At 46.8% G+C, this 23,245-nt stretch overlaps 2 protein-coding genes and 4 non-coding genes across 6 annotated transcripts; 1 reads left to right on the top strand and 5 right to left on the bottom strand.

Moving 5' to 3' along the window:
• Positions 1-92: 92 nt before the first annotated feature.
• Positions 93-13,478, top strand: LOC132579976 (surfeit locus protein 1). The gene is made up of 9 exons (XM_060250584.1): positions 93-256; positions 1,416-1,497; positions 4,119-4,246; positions 5,012-5,094; positions 6,984-7,175; positions 8,584-8,656; positions 9,764-9,926; positions 10,481-10,562; positions 13,031-13,478. The coding sequence occupies exons 1-9, from the start codon at positions 194-196 to the stop codon at positions 13,095-13,097; spliced, it is 933 nt and encodes a 310-aa protein (XP_060106567.1). The 5' UTR covers positions 93-193; the 3' UTR covers positions 13,098-13,478.
• Positions 13,479-14,009: 531 nt separating this feature from the next.
• RPL7A (ribosomal protein L7a) lies at positions 14,010-22,165 on the bottom strand. The gene is made up of 8 exons (XM_060251668.1): positions 21,221-22,165; positions 19,348-19,468; positions 18,509-18,658; positions 17,619-17,759; positions 17,177-17,256; positions 15,255-15,385; positions 14,455-14,524; positions 14,010-14,171 (listed from the first exon to the last, which is right to left on the bottom strand). Exons 1-8 carry the CDS (start codon positions 21,341-21,343, stop codon positions 14,067-14,069), a joined length of 921 nt encoding a protein of 306 aa, XP_060107651.1. The 5' UTR covers positions 21,344-22,165; the 3' UTR covers positions 14,010-14,066.
• On the bottom strand, positions 15,485-15,564 carry LOC132580818 (small nucleolar RNA SNORD36). Its single transcript, XR_009556092.1, has one exon. It is a non-coding gene; the product is annotated as a small nucleolar RNA SNORD36 (small nucleolar RNA).
• LOC132580819 (small nucleolar RNA SNORD36) lies at positions 17,436-17,512 on the bottom strand. The gene has a single exon (XR_009556093.1). It is a non-coding gene; the product is annotated as a small nucleolar RNA SNORD36 (small nucleolar RNA).
• LOC132580821 (small nucleolar RNA SNORD24) lies at positions 17,840-17,912 on the bottom strand. Its single transcript, XR_009556095.1, has one exon. It is a non-coding gene; the product is annotated as a small nucleolar RNA SNORD24 (small nucleolar RNA).
• LOC132580820 (small nucleolar RNA SNORD24) lies at positions 18,735-18,808 on the bottom strand. The gene has a single exon (XR_009556094.1). It is a non-coding gene; the product is annotated as a small nucleolar RNA SNORD24 (small nucleolar RNA).
• Positions 22,166-23,245: the final 1,080 nt, after the last annotated feature.

The following is a 23,245-nucleotide window of genomic DNA, read 5'->3' as shown; positions in this document are numbered from 1 at the left end:
CTATACGTCACTTCCGGTGGTGACAGCTCCGTCTCGTTCACCAACCCACGATTTAAAGACTGTGGCGGGCTCTGAGGCCTAGTCATCTCTCTCCTTCCCCACCGGTAATTCTAACGAAGTGACTCTAGTTCAAGTTCCGGTAGGTGCCGGAAGCCAAAGTCAGGTGACCCGGAAGGGAAAAGTGGAGAAAAAAATGGCCGGCTGGTTGCGGTTGCTAGGCGATCGTGGTCTGCGGGGCGTCTGGGGCAAAAGACAGGTAGGAGGTGGGCGTGGTGGGTCGTCTGCAGGGCGCCCTTCCGAGGAGGGGGAGGGCGGCGCTTGACGGCTGTGCCAGGGAAGCCTCCCAGGGTTGCCGAGTCCGGCTCAGGGACTTGGAGGTGGTGGAGCCACGGCGTGACAAATTGAACGCCAAAGGGAGTTCTGGCCATCAAATTTAAAGGGACTGCGCTCCTTTATTTATTTCTCTCCACTGGAAATAGTAAAGGATAGGGGCACCTTCTTGCGGGGCTCATAGAAATGAACCTCCTCGTCCAATCTTTTTGAAACTTGGCAGTTTTTTTACGGAGAGGCACCAGATGTTATGCTGAAAATTTGGTGTCTCTACTAAAAAAAACAGCCCCTCAAGAGCCCGATACCCATGGATCAATTCTCCATTATACATCTAGAGGACCAGTCTCCATAGGGAATAATGGAGAGCCCAGCAGACATTCCAAAAAAACCCACCTCCTTTCTGATATCCCTGAAGCAGGGAGAGGGATTCCAAACCAGCGGATCCCCTGACTCCAACTGGGGATTGGCAAGAGGAGAAGGCCACCAACTCTGTGCACACTGAGGCAGTGCCCTCTTTCTTTTGCCAATTCTTCCATGATTTTCACTTTTGTTGCCATACCCAGCTGGGAACTGGCAGCCCTAGAATGTCCATCTGTGCTTGAGTCCAGTGCTACCTTTAAGACCAACAGGGTTTTATTCTCTTCTAAGGAATGCAGTGAGCTGCAGGTGGTCCCAGTTCTCTACTATCCATGCCCCCCACCCAAAACACAGCCTATCAGAGTCCTGCTTCCTGCAGGAAAGTGACCTTTTGTCTCTTCTTTGCATCATTGGTGCAAAAATTTGACCTCAGATCAGTTCTATCGGTGCTGGCAGAGCCTGGTTTGATCCAAGCTTATACCCTGAATAAAACTTCGTTGGTCCTAAAGGTGCCCCTGGACTCAAAACTTTGTCCTGCTACTTCAGACCAACATGGCAATCCACCAGAATCTGCCTTCATCTATGTTGACAGAGTTTGGATTCCAGTATTTCCCAGTATAGCTTTTGCATCAGGAAGCTGACTCTCCTGTTCCCTAAAAGGAGGTCTGAATAGAGGTACTTATTTTTTAAATGGTAATACAGGGGTGGTCTCTTTATTTTGCTTTTAGCTTCCAAATGGCTTGGGCAGAAGAACATTCATTGGATGCTCCCCGTCTAAAGCTATCCCCAACCTGATATGGCTGCGAAAAGGTGAGCAGCTGGAAGCTCTCAAGAAGGCCATGAGGATATTTCATGTGCTGGATCCTGTTTGGAACCTGTCCTAGCAGAGGAAGAGGGTCATGTGGAACCTGGCATAGAGGGACTGGTGAGGGTGAAAAAAGTAGACCCACTTGTGGTTTAGCTGATGGTGGTTGTAACGGTCTGTTCCTATATCCAGACATTTAGATCCCACCTGTCCCCTAAAAGGAGTCCAAGGGGTGCTACAAGGATTCCAACCCACTACTTCATTGCCCAGGCTCTCCTCTTCTGACTAGTTTCTCTGCTCTCTTGAGACTGTGGGAAGGTGGAGAAGTACCGTAGTTGGTACTTCTGCCCTTTTCTTTAGGGCAGGGTTGAGCATTAATGACAGGGGCTTGTGACAGACTGCCCTTAACAACAGGATTCCTAGTGCAACAATTTCAGAAAGCTGGGAAGTGAAGAGTTAACTCTTCACTGGAAGGAGAGCTTGAGTGACAGGCTGCTCCCTCACGAACACTCCCTTCCCTCTGATTTGAGAACTATATGATTAGCTGAGTGCATGGTCTCTTTGGTGGAGTCTTTCAGCCAGCGGATCTTTGGGAAGCCAGACTATGCAGTCAGTTGGCTTCTGACAGAGTTGGTTGAAGCCAGTGGGTCTGGCAGTCAGTTTGACAGGTTCACCTGTGAAGTGAAGGGGGAAACGACTCCTTACCTTAACTGTTTTCTGTAAGCTGTGAGGAATAATTTCGTATCCGAACTGAATTTCTTAAGAGTCAGCCTAAGACAAAGTCCATTTCACATAGACACCAGAACTGGGGTTGAGATTTTGGCGAGGGTATGCTGAAAGTCCTATTTGGGCCAAGGCAAGGGTTATATCTTCTGAGGAGGAAGAGAAGAATTTCTGCCCAGTTGCACCTGGGGGGGGGGTTGCTCTGAGGGGACCCCCAGAGCTAGACATCCACCAGTTATTGAAATAAACTGTAGTTTCCAAAAAGGGGAGTGTTTAGATACATAAATAAATAAACCTGAAGAGACATGGGAAGCTATAAGAAGGAGCATTGTAATTGTAACTAAAATATTCAGTCAAACTCCTCTCACTGTTAAGATCCAAGAATATATGAAAACCAACAACACAGTTTTGATTGCTAAAAGAAGTATAAGCTGTATTAACAACAATTTTTACTTCAGCATTTCCAGCCTCTGACTACATCTATTCATTCCCTGCCTGTTAAATACAATTGTTATTTCTGTTTGAATGTTATACCATCTCAAGTGCCATTTGAAAGGGGAAAACAAGTGGGTTCTCGTTTATTCCATCAAGTTCCTGAGCTTGGCTAAAACACAGACCAGATCTTTGTGACGGGGTGGGACAGGCAGACTTTTAAAACAAGAATTAAATCCACACTACTTGGGGCTGCTCAGTCACAGTTGGAAATTAATTTTTTTGTGGGAAAATCTGCCAGAGAGTGGGGAAGGGCTGTGGTTTATCAGGGCTCATTTGCCTCAGGCTGCCTCCATAGCTGTGGGGAGGGGCTTTGGCTTAGTAGAAGAGCCTCTCCTTTGTGTGCAGAAGTTCCCAGTTTCAATCCCTGGCATCTCCAGTTAAAGGATCTGGCCTTTGATGATGTGACAAACCTCCACCTGAGACCCTGCAGAGCCACTACTAGTCTGAGGAAACAATACTGAGGAAACAAAACAATGTAGTGTAACATTTCGACAGACCGCTGTTTTTTATGTTTTATTATCTTACTGTTTTAAATTGTTGTAAATTGATGTTTTTAAAGCTAAACCTATGTCAGATTTTATATGTTGTAAGCCGCCCTGAGCCGCTTCGGTGAGAAGGGCGGGATATAAATTGAAATATAAGTAAATAAATAAAATACTGATCTTGATGGACCAGGGGTCTAATTCAGTATAAGGCAGCTACATGGGTGTGTTCATTAAAAGAACAGAGTAAGAGTCAAGTTGCACCTTTAAGACCAATGAAGTTTTATTCAGAACGGAAGCTTTTGTGTGCTCCAAGCACACTTCATCAGACGAGGAATTAGGTACAGTAAGCAGAGCTACATATAGCTGGTAGGCAGTGGTTTAGAATGAAAAATGGTACAAATTTAAGATCCAATGACAGAATAGTAAAATTAACAAATTGAGCAAACCTTTGATCTGGGTAACATGAGCATGAGAAACCAATAAAACAGGAACATGCCAAAATGTGAGCATGTTTGTTAATCACTGTATTGTTGTAAGCCTGAACCAAAATGAGGGCATTTCTTTCTCAGAAGTTTTTTCCATCCAACTAATTTACCTTTTAACATGTAACATACATATAGTTTGCCATTAGAAGAAAAATACATTAAAATATAGTGGGAGATGGGTTTAGTATACGTAATGAGATAAACAGCCAATATCCCTATTTGAGCATGTCAATAAAGCTAAAAGAGAAATTCATTGGATAGTGATGTTCTTGTGCACCTAATTTACTTTTTAACATGCTCATATTCTGTGGTGCGCAATTGTGTACGTTATTGTTGAATAATCACTGAGAATCTATGGTGTGCTGCATCCTGTGTCATGTCTCTTCGGGTTTTTCTGCAGTTGGCATAAATGCTATATATCTTGCTTTGTTTTCCCAGAGACTTCCTGGAGATGTTGCACATCTGGAATTTCCAGTGCCATTACTGCCAAGTCTGGAGAGGATGCAGTACTCAAATGGGGCCTCCTCGCTATCCCTGTGGTGACATTTTGCCTTGGAACGTGGCAGGTGAATCTTAGGCTTGGTTTTTAGGAATGTTTAGTGGAGAGCAGGTGCAGCTAAGAGCGTGAGCCAGGAGCATCCTGGTTTCTACCATGTTGCCTAAAGTGAGCCCCTCCCGGAGTCTGGGGGTGATAGTGAGTCCAACCCATGTAAATCAGTTTCATTAGAATTCCCATGTTAATCTGTCTGAAGCTCTTTCAGCACTCATAATAGGCATTCGGTTGATGCTTTTTTTGTTGCTGCTGTTTCTATGGAAGCCTTGCCAGGACAGTCCTTTTGTAATCACCTGAAAAGCCAATTTATTTCACCAGCTACTTTCCACAGCTGTTGCGATGCTTTGGCAGACAGAGATCATGTTTGTGCAAATAAATGAATTGGGGATGCTGTGGCACACGAGAGGGTTCTGAACGCATGCTGCCCCTCTTCTACTGTGACTTTACGCTGTGTGCTTTGGGATGTCTTCCTCCTCTGCAGGTTCATCACTTACTATTAAGGATTTTCTTTCTCTTCATTGCAAGCTACTTGGTGAATAATAGACGTGAGCTAGATTTGAGTTCAGTAGCACCTTAGAAACAAACAAGATTTTTGTGGTGTAAGCTTTTGAGAGTTCCCTTCATCAAATAACTAGATGCTGACTTTGCTGAGTTCTTAGAGGGGAACAGCCTGTATTGCTTACCATGCATTATGTTGGAATCTGGTCCAGAAATGCATGGGTTTAGCTGGCTCAGATAATTGTCACATAAGGCCTCTAAGTTCCTGTGTGTTTATCAGGTTCAGCGGCGGAAATGGAAACTGAAGCTGATTGCTGACTTGGAAGCACGAGTTGCAGCAGAGCCAGTTCCGTTGCCACCTGAGTAAGTGCATGTGCCACGTCATAATCTGTTAAAAATGTGAGTTTGTGTTCTGCAAGTAGTTGCGATTTCTTTCACTAACTCTGCTCCTGAATTGAAATGGGTGAAGTTTTTCTTTCAATAGAAAGAAGCATCAGCTGGCCTCTTGGGCTTCTGTCAGTGGGTCAGGAGTGGGGCCAGCAGAGAGGTCCTACTTTCATTCACCCTTTATAGACCTTCTCTTCCTTTGTTGCATCCTGCCGGGCTTTAGATTAAAAACCTTGTGGCCTCTTAGAATCGCAGAGTTGGAAGGGACCTCCAGGGTCATCTAGGTCCTGAAATTGCTGCACATTCAGGGTCCCACACAATACAGAAAATTCACAGTTACCTCCTCCCCCCCCGCATGACTCCATGGCCAAAAGATGGCAAAAAACCTCCAGGATCCCTGGCCAAGCTGCCTTGGAGAAAATTGCTTCCTGACCCCGGAGTGGCAATCAGCATTTCCCTGAGTGTGTAAGAAAGGGCCATGAGAACTAAGCACTGATGCAACCTTCCTGCCCTCCTTCTCATGACCTGCCCAAGTTCACAGAATCAGCATTGCTATCAGATGACCATCTAACCTCTGTTTGAAAACCTCCAGAGCCCACCGCCTCCCCAAGAAAGGGTGTTCCACTGAGGAACCGCTCTAACTGTCAGGAAGTTCTTCCTAATGTTTAGCCAAATACTCCTCTGATTTAATTTCAACCCATTGGTTCTGGCCTGACCTTCTGGGGCCACAGAAAACAATTCCACACCCTCCTCTATAGGACAGGCCTTCAGTCCTTGGTCATCTCCACTCCAGGCTAAACGTGCCCAGCTCCTTCAGCCTTTCATCCTAGGATGGTCTCCAGACCTCTCACCATCTTTGTTGCCCTCCTCTGGACGTGTTCTCAACATTGAGGGCATTGTACAAATAAGGATTGTCATAAATCTGCTTCTGAAATAGCTACTGCTAATATATTTAAACAGGTGGGGAACCCGTTGAGGAGAGCTTCATTTCCCCATTCACTTCCTCCTCCTTGCTTTTCCTCTTTTGTTTCTTTCTAGTCTGCAGCCTTCCTTTCTCTTCCAGTGTGGTGAACCCCATGTAGTGTAGTAGGTTGATTCCCCACTCTTTGGGCCGGTCACAGTTCCCTCAGAGCTCTCTCAGCCCCACCTCCTTCAGCAGGTGACTGTTGTGGGAAGACAAAGGGAAGGTGATTGTAAGCCACTTTGAGACTACCTCCTTTGTTTCTCCCCCTGGCAGCCTCTGGTTCTGCCACAAGTGTTCCCTTTGTACCTTTTCTGCTTCTCCTTTTACTTTCCCTTGTCTCTCCTATGCATCATTTGTGCAAACGTGACTGGAGCCTGGTTCAATCCCAGATCAATTCTACCAGTAAAAAAGGTCCCTGGGGGCAGCAGAGAATCCTGTCAAGCTGCAGTGATTCAGGTGACCCCCCGTAGGGTTTTTGAGGCAAAGAGGCATTCAGAGATGGCTTTGCCATTGTCTTCCTCTGCAGGGACTTCCTTGGTCATCTCCCATCCAAGGCTAACCAGGGCCAACTCTGCTTAGCTTTTGAGGTCTGATCAGGTCATCCTGGGCCATTCAGGTCAGGTCAAGAAAGGTCCTTACAACAAAGGAAAGAAGACCTCTTGCCTCAGCACAGAGGAAAGCTCTGTGATGAATGAGTGGCACAGATCTGTGGATCCCAACCAACCACCTTGTCTTGTAATTTGCACTTTCCTTCAGTTGCATTAGAAGCAGCTAGCACTTTTTGTCCAGTCTCAGTACTCATCACATCCACTGCGTGTGAAGTACTTGCATTAGCAAAGAAACTGAGATGGTATCCCGTCTCTCTGCGCTTTTGCTACCACCATTTTCCATTCTTTTGCAGCCTCCTGGAGTTGAAGGAGTTGGAGTACAGGCCGGTTAGAGTCCGCGGATACTTTGACCACACAAAGGAGTTGTACATACTTCCACGTTCCCTGGTGGATGTGAAGAAAGAGGCCAGGGCTGCTGGCCAGCTGATGTCGAATCCAGAGAGCGGTGCGAATGTGATCACACCCTTTTACTGCACGGATCTTGGGTAGGTTGGTTGGCAGCTAGAAGGCTTAGACAGGAGTGCTACTGTATCACTGTATTGTGCTCGAAGACTAAAAACATGTTCTGCTAATAAAAGAAATTTTGGATTCTGTGAGTGATCTCTTTCTGAGGCTGCGTTGTGAGACTCACAGTGTAAGCAAGATCCCTAAACAGCCAGTAGCAACCAGCTGGCCCAACATCCATTGTACAGTTAAGTTTCTGCCTTTGGTTTTGCTTCGGACTGCAGCGCAAGAGCGCTTGAGGGCTTCTCTGTGTGATCCTCTCTGGCGGTGGGAGCTGACCCTGTGCCGTCTTCTGGGTTGAAGTTGCTGCCTCTTGAGCCTGGGACTAATGAAACTCCTCCCAGGCTTCAGGAAGCTGCTCTTCCCTCGTTGAGGCACCTGACCATTCTCTGCCTCCTAATTGGGGCAGATTCCATGAACAAAGGTTGCAGGCAGTGCAGTTTGTGCATCATGTTTGTGGCCAGCTGGGATGCTGCTATGTACTCAGGAGTGCCTTTGCAGCTGCTCTGAGCATTTCACTCAGATTTTGGCAGCACACTCAGAATCTAGAGAACAGCACTTCAAAAAAAGTAGGGCAACCTATGAATATTTTGGAAGCTGTTACTTGTGCTGCTTCGGGAAAGATGCATGAAAAACCAGGGTGAGAGCAGGGAAGCAGTTTAGTGTTCAGTTTTTACAGACTTGATATAGAACCTTCAGAACAAGTTTTTTTGGGGAAAGATTTATTTTTTCCAGTTTGGAGTGTCCAGTAAAATGATGTTAACTTGAAAAAAGGGATAAAGTTGGAAAAGGAACAGTGAAGTCAGCCAGAAAAAAATATTGCCAAACTGAGTCTCCTCAAAGCCCATGCTGCCTTTCTCCCATAGTCATATGAGCAGGCCTTATTCCAAGAGCTTCCAAACAGTCCAGTGGCAGCTTGTGACTCGTCATCCCAGTCTAGCAATCCCCCCCCCCCCCTTCTTCCAAGCAGGCTGTTTCTGTGGCATCTGTTATTTCACTACCAGCCTTGGAGCTGTTATCAACACACCACTAGTTAGCCTCTTTCCCCCGCTTTTGCAGCCTATTTGTTTAGTTGTGTGGCATCCTCAAGACCAACAAACACATTGCACCATATATTTGGGTGGGACACAGCCCATCTGAGTAGATGCGCAGAGACGCCAGCTGAGTGAGTAGAGAGAGATCCCAGAAAGAGCAGGTGGGAGAAATCATTTTGGTAGAAGGGTAAGTGTGCAGGTGGCATCCAATATCCGGGTGAGGGTACGTTGGTCAGTTTTGTTCTTATCTTTCTAAAATCTTCCTCTATTTGGAAAAAGATCCACTTTGGGTGCTGGAAGTCTTAATGCCCTGACTGAAGTATTTCTTCCTGTCTCTCCCTCTTGCTCCTCACAGAATCTCAATTCTCGTCAACAGGGGCTTTGTCCCCAGAAAGAAGGTGAAGCCAGAGACCAGGCGGCAAGGACAGGTGAAGGCAGATACAACCCCACTGAGACGACATCTGGGGCACCTGATGCTGTTGCTGCTGCAGTGCAGTCCTAAACAGAATCAGGGCCTTCCTTTATTGGACTTGGAAGGGAGCAACTCTGGTTAGGACGGTAGGGTCAGTCAGCCGTGTAATGATTTCACTAACAGCGTAGTCGTGGGCTCAGTGGCCAATCTGTAAAAAACAATCTCCCCCTCCCCTCCCCTCCCCGACAACCTGCTAGATAAGCCAAAGCAATTTTCCACTGGACAGGAGCATTGTGATTGGATGGGTAGAGCCCTGTACTGATTGGGCCCAAAGTCACTGGATAACTACTTGCTTGCATGATGCATAAGCAGGGCTGGGAATATACTAGAGTAGCTGATTTCTGCAGCCTCTCCTGGCAAAGCAAATGTATGTGTTTCTTTAGAACTTATTCTGCCTCACCCCCTTTTGGATGCACACCTTAACACAGTGGTTTCAGTAAAATTAATAAATGTAATGATTTCAGATGTGTGCAGTTTTTCTATCTCTCAAATTCCTTAAATAGAATTAGCCCCAAAGGCTTATTTTCCTCACGCCACTTAAGCTCATAACTTCCACACAGAACCAGGTTCCTCTCACTCTCCACAGTCTTCACCCACTCTCCTTCTCCTGTACACACCCTGAACACCACCATCCCTACAAACCAGTCCACTCCGCCCCCTCAGAGTGCAGCTACCATCCACTCATAACACACTTTGGTCACTCATCCAGCTACCCCTTTCTTACTCAGCTTGAGACCCTGGAGAGCCGCTGCCAGTCTGAGAAGACAATACTGACTTTGATGGACCAAAGGTCTGATTCAGTATAAGGCAGCTTCATATGTTGTTCATATGTACTTTAGAGGTCTACATTTTAACTCACAGCTTCATACATATGGAACCCCATATTTAAGTCACAGAAATAAAAAACACACCCCAAATACTTTATAGGGAAACACCAAGTAGTCTCTCAGAATTGCAGCCAGCACACTTGGCGGAATTCTCTGACAAGGGTTTGGAAATGTTGGGCTCTTTTAGTGGGCTTTGCAGAAGCAGAAGGGAGCTGCTATCTGACTCTTTGTTTCAGATCCAGGAAGAAACTGAGCTCACCGGAGTGGTGAGGCTGTCCGAAACCCGCAAGCCCTTTGTCCCAGAGAACAACGTGGAGCAGAACCGCTGGCACTACCGAGACCTGGAAGCCATGGCGAGAGTGACAGGGGCTGAGCCCATTTTTATAGATGCAGATTACAGTAAGTCTCTCCTCCCCTTCTTGCCCCATCCTTATTTTGGGACTGATGCAAAGAGTGGGCCGGGAAAGCACTGCTGTTGGGGACCTGCCTTTGCTTTTCTCCGAGGTCACTGGATTCTGCAGCGTCCCAGTTACAAAGATGAAGTTCTGTGGAAGCTGGCAGTGAGTTGCCTTTTGGGATGCAGGAGGCCAATTTAAACCAGAGCCATGCAGCAGAGGGGGCTCTGGTGGGTTGCATTTGCCACTGTGTAGCCCACCTGAGCAGGCTGAGTGAGTCCAGCAGCTGTGCCACATAGAACATGTGCAAAAATTCTCAGTGCCGTGCAGGACAGCTGAGTTATACAAGGGTGATCAAAGGACCTCTGGCTGTAATGGAAAGGCAGTTCTCCCAGGAAGAGTCTCTGGGTGTCAGCAGAGGACTGGGAAGGGGACCCCCTTTTTAGCACCTGCACACACACTCCAGTCCGTGCTGCATTGCATTTCTCAAATGAATCCATGTTTTCTTTCCCCATAGTCTAGTTAAGATTCACTTCTGTCTCTCTCCTGCATTCATAGAGAGCACAGTCCCAGGGGGGCCAATTGGAGGCCAGACAAGAGTGACCTTAAGAAACGAGCACATGCAGTATATTATTACCTGGTGAGTAAGCCGTTCCCTCTTTGCAGGGAGTTAGGGGGTCATACAGTACTGGACTTTACTATGAAGATTGTCCCCAGGGCTGAATATAGGCAAGGCTTCTGACTTTACCTCCCATTCGCTGATATAAATCCTAAACAGAGACTAGATGGCCATATGACAGCAATGTGGAACCTATGAATTTAGGGGGAAGCATTTGTGAGTTTCCTGCATTGTGAGGGGTTGGACTAGATGATCCTGGAGGTCCCTTCCAACTCTGTGATTCTAGTGGCAAACCCCATGCTTTGTCCTTGTTCAGTGGATGGAAGGTATCCTGGTGATGAATGCTAATCAGCAGACTCAGCATCCAAGATGGATCTCTGCTGCTCTGGCACCCAGCTTTTTCAGAGCAGGTCTGGATGTCATGTCTGACTCTGGGTTTTACCCATAGGTCTGCAGGCACTTTCTGAGAAGCCAGGATTATCTCTGCTTGTCTGCTGTGACCTAAGGGGCCATCAGCCTGTTTGGGTGACAGATATCCTGCCTGTCCAGCTGCTCCTAGTTTTGGCCACAGTGGAAGCAACAGGACAGAGCTGATGGATGCTGCCCAGTTTGCATTTAGTGAGAGGGTTAACCAAGATGTGTGGAGAAATCGGTGGCTGTAGTAGCAGGACCTGCTTGCAAAGATCTTGGCCTATCCTCTGCCTTCTTAGTAGCCTGTGAAAAATAAGGAGCTGCTAGGCATGACGTAGTTGAGTGCTGGATTAGGGTCAAGGAGACCCAGGTTTGAATCTCATGAGCTGAGCTAGTGGGCTAGTCAGTCGCCCAGCTTAGCTTCACAAGATTGTTGTAGGCAGCAAAGCTCCTTTAGGATCCCTTCTGGGAAGCAAAAACAGGTGTCATATACTCTTAATAGGAAAGTGTGGCTCCATCTGCAGATTCTTAAATTTGTGCATCAGGGCCAGTGACAAAAGGTATATTTTCAGCAAATTTGGGGACCACTCAGGTTTTTCAACAAAATCCGCAGTGCAAACTGAAAATAGTGGAGGCGGAGTTTAAATCCCCTGAAATACAAGACCAGGGGTGGCCAAACTTGCTTAATGGAAGGGCCACATAGAATAATGTTGGGTGTTTGAGAGCCACAAGACAAATATTAAAGCATTGAATACTTTCTTTGTGCAGAAAGATAAAATGCATATGTGTGCACTTTATAAGATGATGGTGCTAGGAGGAGACTTTTTTAAAAATAAAAGCTGGGAATAACAGTCCCCATAAGACCATAATAGGGAAAGGTTAGGGAATTATTTTTTGGCACCAGTGGGAAAAGGAAGCACACATGTACCACATAAATCACTGACCAGTAGTTGCATTGTTATGCAACTCTTTCCCTTGACACCAGTTAGTAAATACAGCTCCTACAAGAGCTATGAAACCAAAGGGGAACCCTGTGCCACCCTATTTAATTTTGTCCCTTCTTCTAGTGACTCCCTTGGCTCTTGCACTCTTTCCCCGCTCTGGGTCTCTGGGCAACCTCTGTGGTGGCAAACAGCTTGCAAGTCTGCCTATTTCCCCCCTTCCTCATTTAATACACAGTGGAAAGTCACCTACCTATGGGTCAGCACTCAGGCTGAGATCCCAATGCTAAATATGCATACTTGAGAGTAAGCCTGCATTTTCCTCAACCTCTGGGAGCTGCATAATATGCGTGAAAGTCACATACAGCATCTGAGCTGCAGTTTGGCTCTTCCACTGTGGCTAGGCAATTTTAGATAATGTTGGGTGGGCTAGAAAGCAAGCAGAATCAGACGGGATACCCCACAAGCACACACAGATCATACTGTCTGACTTTGTGAATCTCTAAAATGTGTCATTGGGTGCATAAAACGCTGGTAGTTGCAAGAAAGTACACTGGATTAATCAAGCCATTGGGGCTAGGGTGGGACAGGTTCAAATCCTTACAACATGATATACGGTTGATATAGTAATAGGACTTATTCTAATAGGACATGCTGATGTGCATCAGGGCAGACAGACACGTGCTCTTTTAGAGTGCAGCCTATTCACGCATAAGGAAGAAATGGGATTTCTCCTTGTTTGTATTTTAATGCATGAGAGCACGCATCTGGAAGTCATGGCTATGACTGGGGACATGGAGGATATTCAGATGGCTGAATAAAGCCTGCCATTGCCTCCCTGCTGTGGTATTTCAAGGTCTCCCATCCAAGTACTTGCCAGAGTGGACCCTGCTTAGCTTCTGAGATAGGGCTTGCCTGGGCTGTCAGGGTGTATGCAAGGAGTTACTGAAGTGCCCATAGGCTATACATTGAAATTCCTGCTGGCTGGATAATGTCTGATCCAACTGTACCCGAATCAGTTGCAAAATGTGTTTCTAAGGTAATCATAGACATTGATACTGTGCCCTGAACCAGTGTACATAAAGTTTAGCCTGGTGGGTTCTCCCAAGTTTACTTTTGTTCCTTCTTTCTTCACAGGTATGGCTTGTGTGTGGCCACATCCTACCTGTGGTACAAGAAGTTCATTCAAAAAGTGCACCTCTGAGCCTCAGTCCTTTACTGCAATGTCTTGTTCAGCCGGAATAGTCACAATGGAGCTGACTGTTCCAAGGGTCACCATGATCACAGCATCTAGGTGTTCCACTGGAAGCTGGCTAGAGCTGCCGTAAGCACGAATTACCCTTGGGAGGGCCAGGCGGCTACTTGAATCAAAATCAGGATTCATTACATGCAGAAGAGCTGAAAAGGTAGAAAAGAGGATGCCACTCATGGCATGAAGGCTCTCATTCTTCAGCTTGAAAAGCAGATGGGAAATCAGTGACTGTACGGGGGTTGGAGGAGTTTGGGGCAAGATTCTGGAATTGTGACTGAAGCCATCAGGTTTCTTGGAATGAGGTTGGGGAATAAATCATGTTTTCAGCTTTTAGTCATTTTTTTTTATGGTTATGAAGACTGAAGCCCTGCTACTGTTTCTGTAGTATATTCTTAACACATGTAAGGTTTGAAGATGACATAGGGGGAAATGTAGCCCAATCTTCCTCTGCATAAAAAAAAGTTACTAAGAGAATCCATGCAGAGAATGCACAATGTTTAAATTTGGACTGACTGCCTGCTGTTTAAGGAAGAATAGACTATAACCGTTTTGAAAGGTACCTTATCTATCTGCAAGGACCAGAAACTTGCATGAAGGAGGTGCTTCTGTTATTTTGCAGAGTTCCATCCCAGCCATACCCTTCCTGAATCCTAAGCCCTGGGAGAACTTGCAGGACATCTGAAACCAGGGCACTGTGAGACACAGGAGAGCTCCTAAAATGGGAGGTAGTCAAGCACCCCCCACTTCCAAACTGGCCTGATGGAATGTGTATCTGAACTAGCCACTAACACCATCCTTTCGCACTACACAATCACTTTAGCCACTACATTACAAAGGGTAATAACTGTCTCCACGCAACACTCATTTTTGTTTATTATTTTATTTTTATGTACAGAAAAACTTGAGGCAAATCCGATCCATCTACCCAAGCTTAGTAGCTAGTTCTTTAGCCTTGGCTTTCTCAAGCTTGGCAATGCGAGCCACTGACTTCGGCCCCAAGACGTTGCCACCCCAATGACGACGGATCTGGAAGGAAAATGAAAACACTCATTTTAGATATAGCCATATATTTAACTTGTTGTTTGCTGGGACTTTGAGAAACATACAAATAGGCTAAAACAAGCTGGATCTATTATGACTATTGCCACATGTTCCTTTCCACTGTTTCTGTTACACATAATGCTATGACATCTACACATGGGCTGGGGGACGATCCTGGCTCCCAAATCAATAAAAAGCATGGGGAAAACAGCTTTTCCAGCATTTACAAACTGAAAGATGCTAAGGAATTAACTCAGCACAAGCTTACCTCCTCATATCTCTCATTGTAGTTGGTCTTCACAGCTTCCACCAGTTTAGCCAGAGCTCCTTTATCTTCCCTACAGAGGAAAAACACAATTTTGCAAAGCAAGAACATGTCAGAACCAGCCAGATGCCACAAGTGAGAAGTTATCAGTCTTCACTGACAAGGGACCTTCCTAAAACAGAACCATTATGACCTGCAAAGCTTTTCAGTGCAGAAGGTGTCAGCATAAAATGGCATTCTTTCAGCTTTCTGTGCGAAGCGGTGGGCATGGATACTTGCTGAGGGGGTTGGCAATTTGGGTCTCTCAACCTGCCTGGGCTTCTGGAGTCATCCCGCGTTCATCAGAGTACAACTACAGAGTAGCAGCTATGTTGATCTGTTGCAGCAAACAGAAGATGATATTGGAGCAGTTCACAATCTCCTTTACACCTTCCTTCCCCACAACAGACACCCTGTGAGGTGCATGGGGCTGAGAGGGCTCTCACAGCAGCTACCCTTTCAAGGACAACCTCTGCCAGAGCTATGGCTGACCCAAGGCCATGCCAGCAGGTGCAAGTGGAGGCGTGGGGAATCAAACGCGGTTCTCCCAGATAAGAGTCCGCCAACTTAACCACTATGCCGAACTGACAGGAAGCCAGTCAGCCTTGAAGTTTCCACTGGAGTCCTGCTTTGTTATCAGACTGAATACTGCAAATGTCACGAGAGACGGTTGGGGGCTTATGAAACTGCCTGAAACCCAGTGCTCCAATAATACCTGACCCCCCCCCCCCAAGGGTTTCTTAAGGTCTTTATAGGTTACTCACGGGTTAACTTGTGTGAAAGCAACACAGGTGCAGGTCTTCCGGTGGACGAGGCGGCCCAGCCTGGCCTTGCTCTTGATGATACAGTATGGAACTCCCATTTTGCGACACAAGGCGGGCAGGAACACCACCAGCTTAAACAAAGAAGGCAAGCAACAAACTTACTAAGACATGGAGGAGGCAATGGTTTAAGGTCTTTGCAACAAGCACGCCAATTTCTTTTTGGGTAGGCCACTGCTCAGGGTTAAAAAGCTCGTATCATTTTGCTCTTCATGGGTATTTTTCAGGTGAAGAAATTCAAACATCATTGCAATAGCCACACCCTGCTTTGTAAGTACTGGAAGGCAGCACATGTAAAAAAGGATCAAGGGGAATGCCAAGAAGTCACTGATGGACTTCCACTCACCGCAGTGCTACTTAGCTGGTTTGTAAATGATTTATCATGGGGATGTGTGAGAAAAGTAGTGGCTAATTTGCTGATGATACTAAAATTAGGATCTTGAAGACCAAAATGAACTCAGAAGAGCTACAAGTGATAGCTACAAACTTGGGGAGTGGGCAGCAACAAGGCAAGTTCAATGTGATGTGCGTTGTAACAAAAAAACAAAAACCCCTAATGTTAAATACGGCAACAGAGTTTGAACTGACGAACAGTTCAGTGAAAATCTCAAGTTAATGTGCAACAATAGCAAAGAAGGTAAACGTCATGCGCTAGGAAGTAAAACTAAAACAGCCAGTACTATAATGACTTTGTATGGATCTACGGTGCAGCCATGTTTGGAATGCGGTGATGGGAAGTGCCATCAAACAGCTAAAGACACGGCAACCCCCACAGGGGTTTCAAAGGAAGAGCTGTTCCGAGGTTGTTTGTCACTGACTGCCTCTGCACAGCAACCTTGGACTTTTAAGGTCAACCCTTCCAAGATCTGACCAATCAGGCTAGCCTGGGCATCCAGGTCAGGGCACAACTTTGAATGCTATACCTAAAAAAAGATGTTGCAGGGCTTTAAAACGTCCAGGCAAGGCAACCAAGAAGATCAAAGGCAGCTGGAACAATTTTCCTATGAGGAAAGGCTAAACAGTCTGGCACCTTTGAAGTAAAGAGTGGACAAGAACTTTTTTCTCCCACAACACTCTATATTAGGGCAAAAAGAGAAACTTCTTCAAGCAATTAAAAAAAGGTAAAGGTGCAAGCACCAGTCATTTTCGACTCGGGTGATGTCACATCATGACGTTTTCACAGCAGACTTTTTACAGGGTGGTTTTGCCATTGCCTTCCCCAGTCATCTGCACTTTACCCCTTGCAATCTGGGTCCTCACTTGACCAACCATGGAAGGATGGAAGGCTGAGTCAACCTTGAGCTGACTACCTGAACCCACCTTCTGCCGGGATTGAACTCAGGTCATAAGCAGAGCTTGGACTGCAGTAGTGCAGCTTACCACTCTGTGCCACGGGGCTCCTGCCAAGCAATTATAGCAGGGGTGGCCAACGGTAGCTCTCCAGATGTTTTTTGCCTACAACTTCCATCAGCCCTAGCATTGGCCATGCTGGCTGGGGCTGATGGGAGTTGTAGGCAAAAAAACATCTGGAGAGCTACCATTGGCTACCCCTGAATTATAGCATGTAAGAATCCCTCCACTGGTAACTGCTTTTAATTTTTGCTGTGGACATAACCCAGTAGTCAACCAATCCTGCACACACCCACTCAATACTTCTGCAAAGAACCATTCAGGAAGCCACTGTTCTAAGGGTTATATAGCAGGGAAGATGGGAAAGCCTCTCTATTTTCTGTTGTGAGAAACATGCCATGTATATATGGCAATATGTATTTTTCATTACAGAACACTGCTCAGCTGCTCTTATCCAGTAGCAAAGTTCTGAACGCTTGAGGCAAAGGGCTCCAAACTCCGAGCAAGCCTCTTACCTCAATGGGGTCAACATCATGTGCGATCACCACCAGCTGGGCTTTCTTGTTCTCCACCAGGGTAGTGACTGTATTCACACCTGCAAAATGAATCAATTTAGCAGAGGGGACCACATCTTTTTTCAAGCAAAAATTCAGAGTTCACTTTCCATAGGAAGGTACAGCAAGCTGGCCCCTAAATCCGAGAGATATTAATGCACAACACCCAGCCATCAAACTCTTGCTGGGAACAATAAAAACAGGACAGAAACAACCTGCTAAAGCTCAGTGTTAAAAAGCTCGTGTTTTTGCTCTTCAGTCTGCAGTTCAGGTGAAGAAATTCATGCATCACAGCAATAGCCTGTTGTTCAGCCTTCAATACTCTTCTGAGGAAAATGCACACACCCGATTGACCCTTCTTCCTGGTCACTCAGGCTTCAGCATGTAGATTCCAGGACATTACCTGCTCTCAGCACTGGGGGCCTCTTGGTAGGGACATCTCCCTTTCCTGCAGCTTTCTGCTCTGCCCGAGCAAGCAGCCGCTGTTTCTTCTCTTGCTTGGTCTCAGGCCTGTACTTGTGGGCCAACTTTAGAAGCTGAGTAGCTGTTAAAAGAGCACAGATTCTGTTAAAAGAAAATCCATGCATCACTGCACCCCCCCTCCCCCCAAAAGAGAGATCTTTGTGCATCAGCGATCTTGGTGGTTGGGAGTCATCAAAAAAGCTCAGATAGCAAATATTTGCTAGCATCATTTGCACATTAAGGAAAGCTCCTCTCTTTTTTGGGATAGGCCTGACTTCCACTAGCTTTTCATCTGCATCTTGCTAAAGATGATTTTTTTTTCAAGTCTCTAACTTCTGACCAACAGCAGCAAACTCTGATCAAGTTCCACTCACAAGTCAATACTCCATGACTTACCTTCTAAACACCTCCCCCCCCCCCCAACACCCCACTCTCAAAGGTGCTGGTCACCCTTGTGTATCCTGGCTATCAGCTGGGGTTGCACCAGGAACCCTCCAGTAGGAACAGCAAGTCCTAAGAGTCATGACCCAGCCCAAAGGCACAAGCCACACAAAGTCCACTAAAGGTGAGCCTGCCTTTTTTCATAACCCTTTGCAACAGGCCCAAATCCAGTATGGGGAGTCAGCTGCCTGAGCTATTGACAGTATTTCATCAATACCACCCCCAGTCACCCATGTTTCACCTTTCCAACTACAAAGCTACTTTAAAATTGCACTTAAATAGTTAAGACTACCTTCTTGCCTGCAATACCCCAACAAATGTCCACCAGGGAACCAGATGGTTCAAAACAGCCACAAGCAATGAGCTGGAAAGCTCTGCCATGTCCTTTACCTGTCTGGCGGTCCAATGCCTGTGTGAACTGGTTAACTGCTGGGGGTACCTTTAGCCGTTTGTAAAGGATGGCTCTCTGGCGCTGAAGTCGGATGTAACGAGGCCATTTCACAAAGCGGGTCAGATCCCGTTTAGGCTGGATATCCTGCCCTGGAAAGACACCATACAACTCAAACCACCACTCCCTGACCCACATTCAGGCTCCATTCAGGGCAAAGGGGGCACAAGCATCAGCGATCTTGGTGGATATCTTGTCAGCAACATCACTCAGATAGCAAATATTCATTTGCATCATTTGCTTGCAGCCTTCTGCCCTTTCAGCAACTCTGGGCTAGCTGAAAACAAACATTTTTCTACAGTTGATCTCCCCTGGCATTTCCCCGTCCCTTCACTATCTGTGCTCCTGTCACATGATAGCCAGATGGGAAAGATGCCTAGAATTAAGCAAACACCTCACTTTAAGCCACCATCAAGATTTCAAGCTGCAGAATTTGGAATTGTAGGCAAGATAGTTCTGGAGACCATGTGCCATATTCAACAGAGACAGAGTTCATTCCATGGACATTTTACCTTGCACATAGCACTCCTTGCCTCCTCCATAGTTTGAGGTGGTTTATAACAACACTAAAAAAACAACCAGTATTAGGAGATGTGATAGAAAAAAATCCAACTACATTCCCAAACAGCTAGACACTATATTTTTCCTCATTTTTGTATTAACAGTTCTCCTAACATTCTCTCCCTAAGAATGACAGTTGTCCACTACTGAAGAACATATCAGTTATTAAGTGCCATCTGGTATAAAGCAACTTTATCCCCATGTCCCCCTGTATGCTCACCGATGCCAAAGTTCTTGGGCCTCTTCTCGAAGAGGGGGTTAACCACCTTCTTGGCCTCCTGCTTCTTGACTACAGCAGGGGCCGGGGCCACCTTCTTCCCCTTGGCCTTCTTTCCCTTGGGCTGTTGAGTTGAAATGCAACATGGTTAAGACACCTCCGCATTCACGGAACCTTAGAGAGGAGACACACCACATCCAAACCTCACAATAAACCCACATTAAGCTGGGACATACACAAACTCAGTTTTGTGATGGGCTCTTGCACACACCACATCCCCCCACTTTCATGCAGAAAATCAATCCTGGATTTTTTCCTAGACCATTACATCTTTATGGCAAGGCAAGTTAATGAATATCTTTTTCTCAACAACAATCTGTAGCCACCACGGAACCTTAAACAGTATGCAAGAAGAATCTGAGAACTCTGCAATGCTCACAAAGTCTCAAGGACTCTAAAGCTCTGGAAAGCCACAAGTATTCAGTTTTTCCTGGCCACAATAACTTTGCTTTTGAAATGAACAGCAGCTCCCTGCAGGTATGCAAGACCCCTCAAACTGCACTCTAGGTGGCTATCTGATGCTTCTAAACACAATACACTTCTCTTAACAAATGGTGGGAGTGCCCCCCAAAAGATACATACAAAGATCCAGAGCTACCTCTCCCATGAAATTTACAGAACAAATTTACAGCATCCAAGGCAAAGTACTCTAAACTTCTTCAATGCCGCACAACCACTTTCTAACCAAGTGCCAGAATCACACTGCATGATGCGCTAAGGGGAATAACAATTCATCTGGCAATGCTATTAATTCTATAGATTAGAAATACGTTTTTAAGTAGGCTCTATCTCTGGAAGAAGAGAGCAATCAAAGAAACTTCAGCATCTGAAGAGGAAAGGACTGTGGCTCAGTGCTTGGCATGCAGAAGATCCCACGTTTCTTACAGTCTCTAGCAAAAACTTCTGGTGCTTTCCAGCACAAAACTTCTGCTTCAGCCCATTCTCATGATGCCATTCCTCTAAGAACTCCAGCATCTCCAGTTTAAAAGGCCTTTTTGTTAAGTTTAAGGTTTATTCAGGGTGATTTTTATTTTTTGTTTATGTAAAGAGAAAATGATTTTATGTATAGGCAAATATATATATATATATATATATATATATATATATATATATATACATATTGTAAAAGTACTTGTTGTACACTGTTTAAAGATAAAAACATTCAATAAAAATTTAAATTGTAAAAGGGCTCACAAAAGACCTCTGCCTGAACCCCTGGAGAGCTGCTGCCAGTCTGAGTAGACAATGCTGATTTTGATAGCCTGATTCAGCATAAGGTGCCTTCATGTGTGCCTGTGGAGCTGCCGAACTCACAGCCCCCCACAGGGCCACCGATAGACCACTCTGGCCCCCAAAGCCACCTACACCAACCACAACTGGGACACAAGAAGGTCGCTCTGGATAGGAAAGTCTCCTTCTTAGTCCACCCGGTGCAGCCCCAAACCAGCTGCAAGCGGGAACCGGTTAAGAGCTCCCCCCCCGCCTCTTTGCCCCAAACGGCAAAGCAGATCACACGAAGCCGCCCCTCCTCTTCCGGAGCCACTGCCACGAGCACCGGGTGCAACGTAAACGCGCCCAATGGCGAACTCTGCAAGGCATCCCCGACGGAGCCCAAGGCCTTGACCGGGCCCAGTCCCCGCAAGACGATGCGCCGCAAGCGCCCCATATCAACCCCGAAGGAGGCGCCAGGCTGCCCCGTGATTCGGCTGCGGGCCCAGCTCAGCCGATCTCCTGGCCAAAGGGCGGATGGCGGCGGATGGAAAGTCCCCCCCCCCCCCCAGCCCCGCCATGAAACCCGACAGCAGCTCCCCCTCACCATCTTGTCTCGCGGGAGGAAAAAGGAAGGACGCAGGGCATGCCGGGTAATATAATCCAAGCTGCGCCAACTCCCGCGAGAGTGCCGCTGTAAATCGCGCGGGAAGTGACGACAGAAGGCCATAGAGGTGGGGACAGACTAACTGCCGCCCCCTACTTCCGGGTTTGATTCGGTCTCCCTTGTGTCTTTTTGCTCCGCGAGAGATAAAACCGCCAGGGCCCCCCCGGAAATATGGAAGGGGCGGGGCGTCTCTGGGCCTTTGCCGCCTGAGGGTGGCGGTGTGCCGAAGCATTTGCAGCACAGCTAGTAAGCAAGGGATGAAAGGAATCACTTCTTAAAACTGCATCTTTGAATGGGTGGTGGACCGAAGCAGCAGGACAAAGTCTGCGTCCAGACAAACTTTGATTCTGGGTCACAGTCGGAGTCTAGGAGCACCGAAGCAGCAGAACAAAGTTCGAGTCCGCGGCATCTTTCAGACCAACAGTTTTATTCCGATAGATCCAGAATATGTCGCTCTGCTCGCTGCGCCCATTGCCTCGCCTGAAGAAGCGCGCATGCGCACGAAAGCCTTAAACGGGGTCGCTCTGCAAGGTGCTCCTGGGCTCTTGCTTCGTTCTGCCGCTTCAGACCGACACGGCTGCCCGCTTGGATCTGTCTGAATAAAACGGTGCGAGTCGGGAAGGTGCGCCGTGACTCCTGCTCTCTTCTGCAGTTCTCTTCAGAGTGTGCACGGGAGCTTCTGGCTGAAATGAAACTCCGTTTGGTTTTAAAAGGGACCCCTTTGTTCTGCATGTTTGTTTCCGGAATTGTCTCCGTTGTTTTATCTCTATCATGGGATGAGGCTTTTTTTTTTTTAAATGATAACACGTATAATTTTGTTAAAAACAAACCACCATTTTCTGTATAAACAGAACGGACTTGCCAACTCAAACCGGAAGCGAAGGCAAGTTCTTCCGGGGCGGGGGGAAGCGGTGAAGGCTCACCGCAGACGTCACTTCCTATTTCTGTGGCCTTCTGCTCCTCCTGTAAACCCGATGCGCGGACTGCGGGGTAAGAGGCGGGCGGGGGTTGCAGGGGAGGTGGCGTCTCTTGAAGACATGTAGCTTGCTTGCAAGGGTTGCCAACTTCCAGGTGGGACCTGGAGCTCCCCAGGAATTGCCGCTGATCTCCAGACTGCAGAAGTCGGTTCCCCTGGAGAAAAGGTTTGCTCTGGAGGTCTCTCTCCTTCCCCCCCAAAACGGGCCTCCACCTCCAGGTATCCCGGCGTCTCTTAACCCAGAGGTGGCGTTCATGCACGTGAGTTGCTATTGAAGCGCCCTTCAGCCGCCCCACTGTGGGTTGCAAGCCTGGCAAGGAGGTTAAGCAAAAGAGGAGTCGGCTGCACCTTTAAGACCAACTTGGTTTCTTAAGCACACTTCATCAGACGAGGCAAGGAGGTTATTTCCCTCTTGTAATTGCCTGGCTGAAGTCTGCAATGAGAGCTCTTGTCCTCGTTGTTAAACGGTCAGGGAAGCCGTGCGTGTTTCCAACAGGTTAGGACAGTCTGGATGTTTTGCTGCCTCATCCAGTTCCCCTCCCCCCTTGTTCAGGGCTCCTTTGGGGTGGCCTATTTGAAGTGAGAAACCTGGGCGTTTTATTCGTCGGGTTTCTGCTTTCCTTGAGGGTGGTATGAAGAGGGGCATGTGCACATCAGTGGGGCAAATGTTTGAAGGTTCCAAAAAAAGGCGCAGCCTCCTTCCTTTTCCTCTATAACACTGTCTCCAGGTGGCAAATGCTGCTTGAGACTGTTGGTGAAACAACCGCTGCTCAGTTGTCTGAGGAGTTCAAGTGAAGCTGGAATTTTGGAGGTGTTGGTCTTTGTTGGAAAAAAAATGCTGCTGTTGTCACTGGGGGTTCCCATGGTTCAGTGCATCTCCCTACAGTTTTCTTCTTTTGCTTAGAATGAACAAAGATATAGAATGCATGTGTTGTGGGGAGAGGACAGTGCAAGCCTCAACAGAATGACACCCTTCTGAGGTGAATGGC

The sequence above is a fragment of the Heteronotia binoei genome, chromosome 12, assembly GCF_032191835.1.
Source record: "Heteronotia binoei isolate CCM8104 ecotype False Entrance Well chromosome 12, APGP_CSIRO_Hbin_v1, whole genome shotgun sequence".
NCBI lineage: Eukaryota > Metazoa > Chordata > Lepidosauria > Squamata > Gekkonidae > Heteronotia > Heteronotia binoei.
This window is presented reverse-complemented; position numbering and strand designations above follow the sequence as displayed.

Coding starts and splice junctions, on each gene's coding strand:
- RPL7A (XM_060251668.1), bottom strand. CDS start 21,343: ATGGCCTTCTGTCGTCACTTCCCGCGCGATTTACAGCGGCACTCTCGC. Junction 19,469..21,220: donor TCCTCCCGCGAGACAAGATG/GTGAGGGGGAGC, acceptor TCAACTCAACAG/CCCAAGGGAAAGAAGGCCAA. Junction 17,760..18,508: donor GGCATTGGACCGCCAGACAG/GTAAAGGACATG, acceptor CTCTTTTAACAG/CTACTCAGCTTCTAAAGTTG.
- LOC132579976 (XM_060250584.1), top strand. CDS start 194: ATGGCCGGCTGGTTGCGGTTGCTAGGCGATCGTGGTCTGCGGGGCGTC. Junction 4,247..5,011: donor TTTGCCTTGGAACGTGGCAG/GTGAATCTTAGG, acceptor TGTGTTTATCAG/GTTCAGCGGCGGAAATGGAA. Junction 10,563..13,030: donor ATGCAGTATATTATTACCTG/GTGAGTAAGCCG, acceptor CTTTCTTCACAG/GTATGGCTTGTGTGTGGCCA.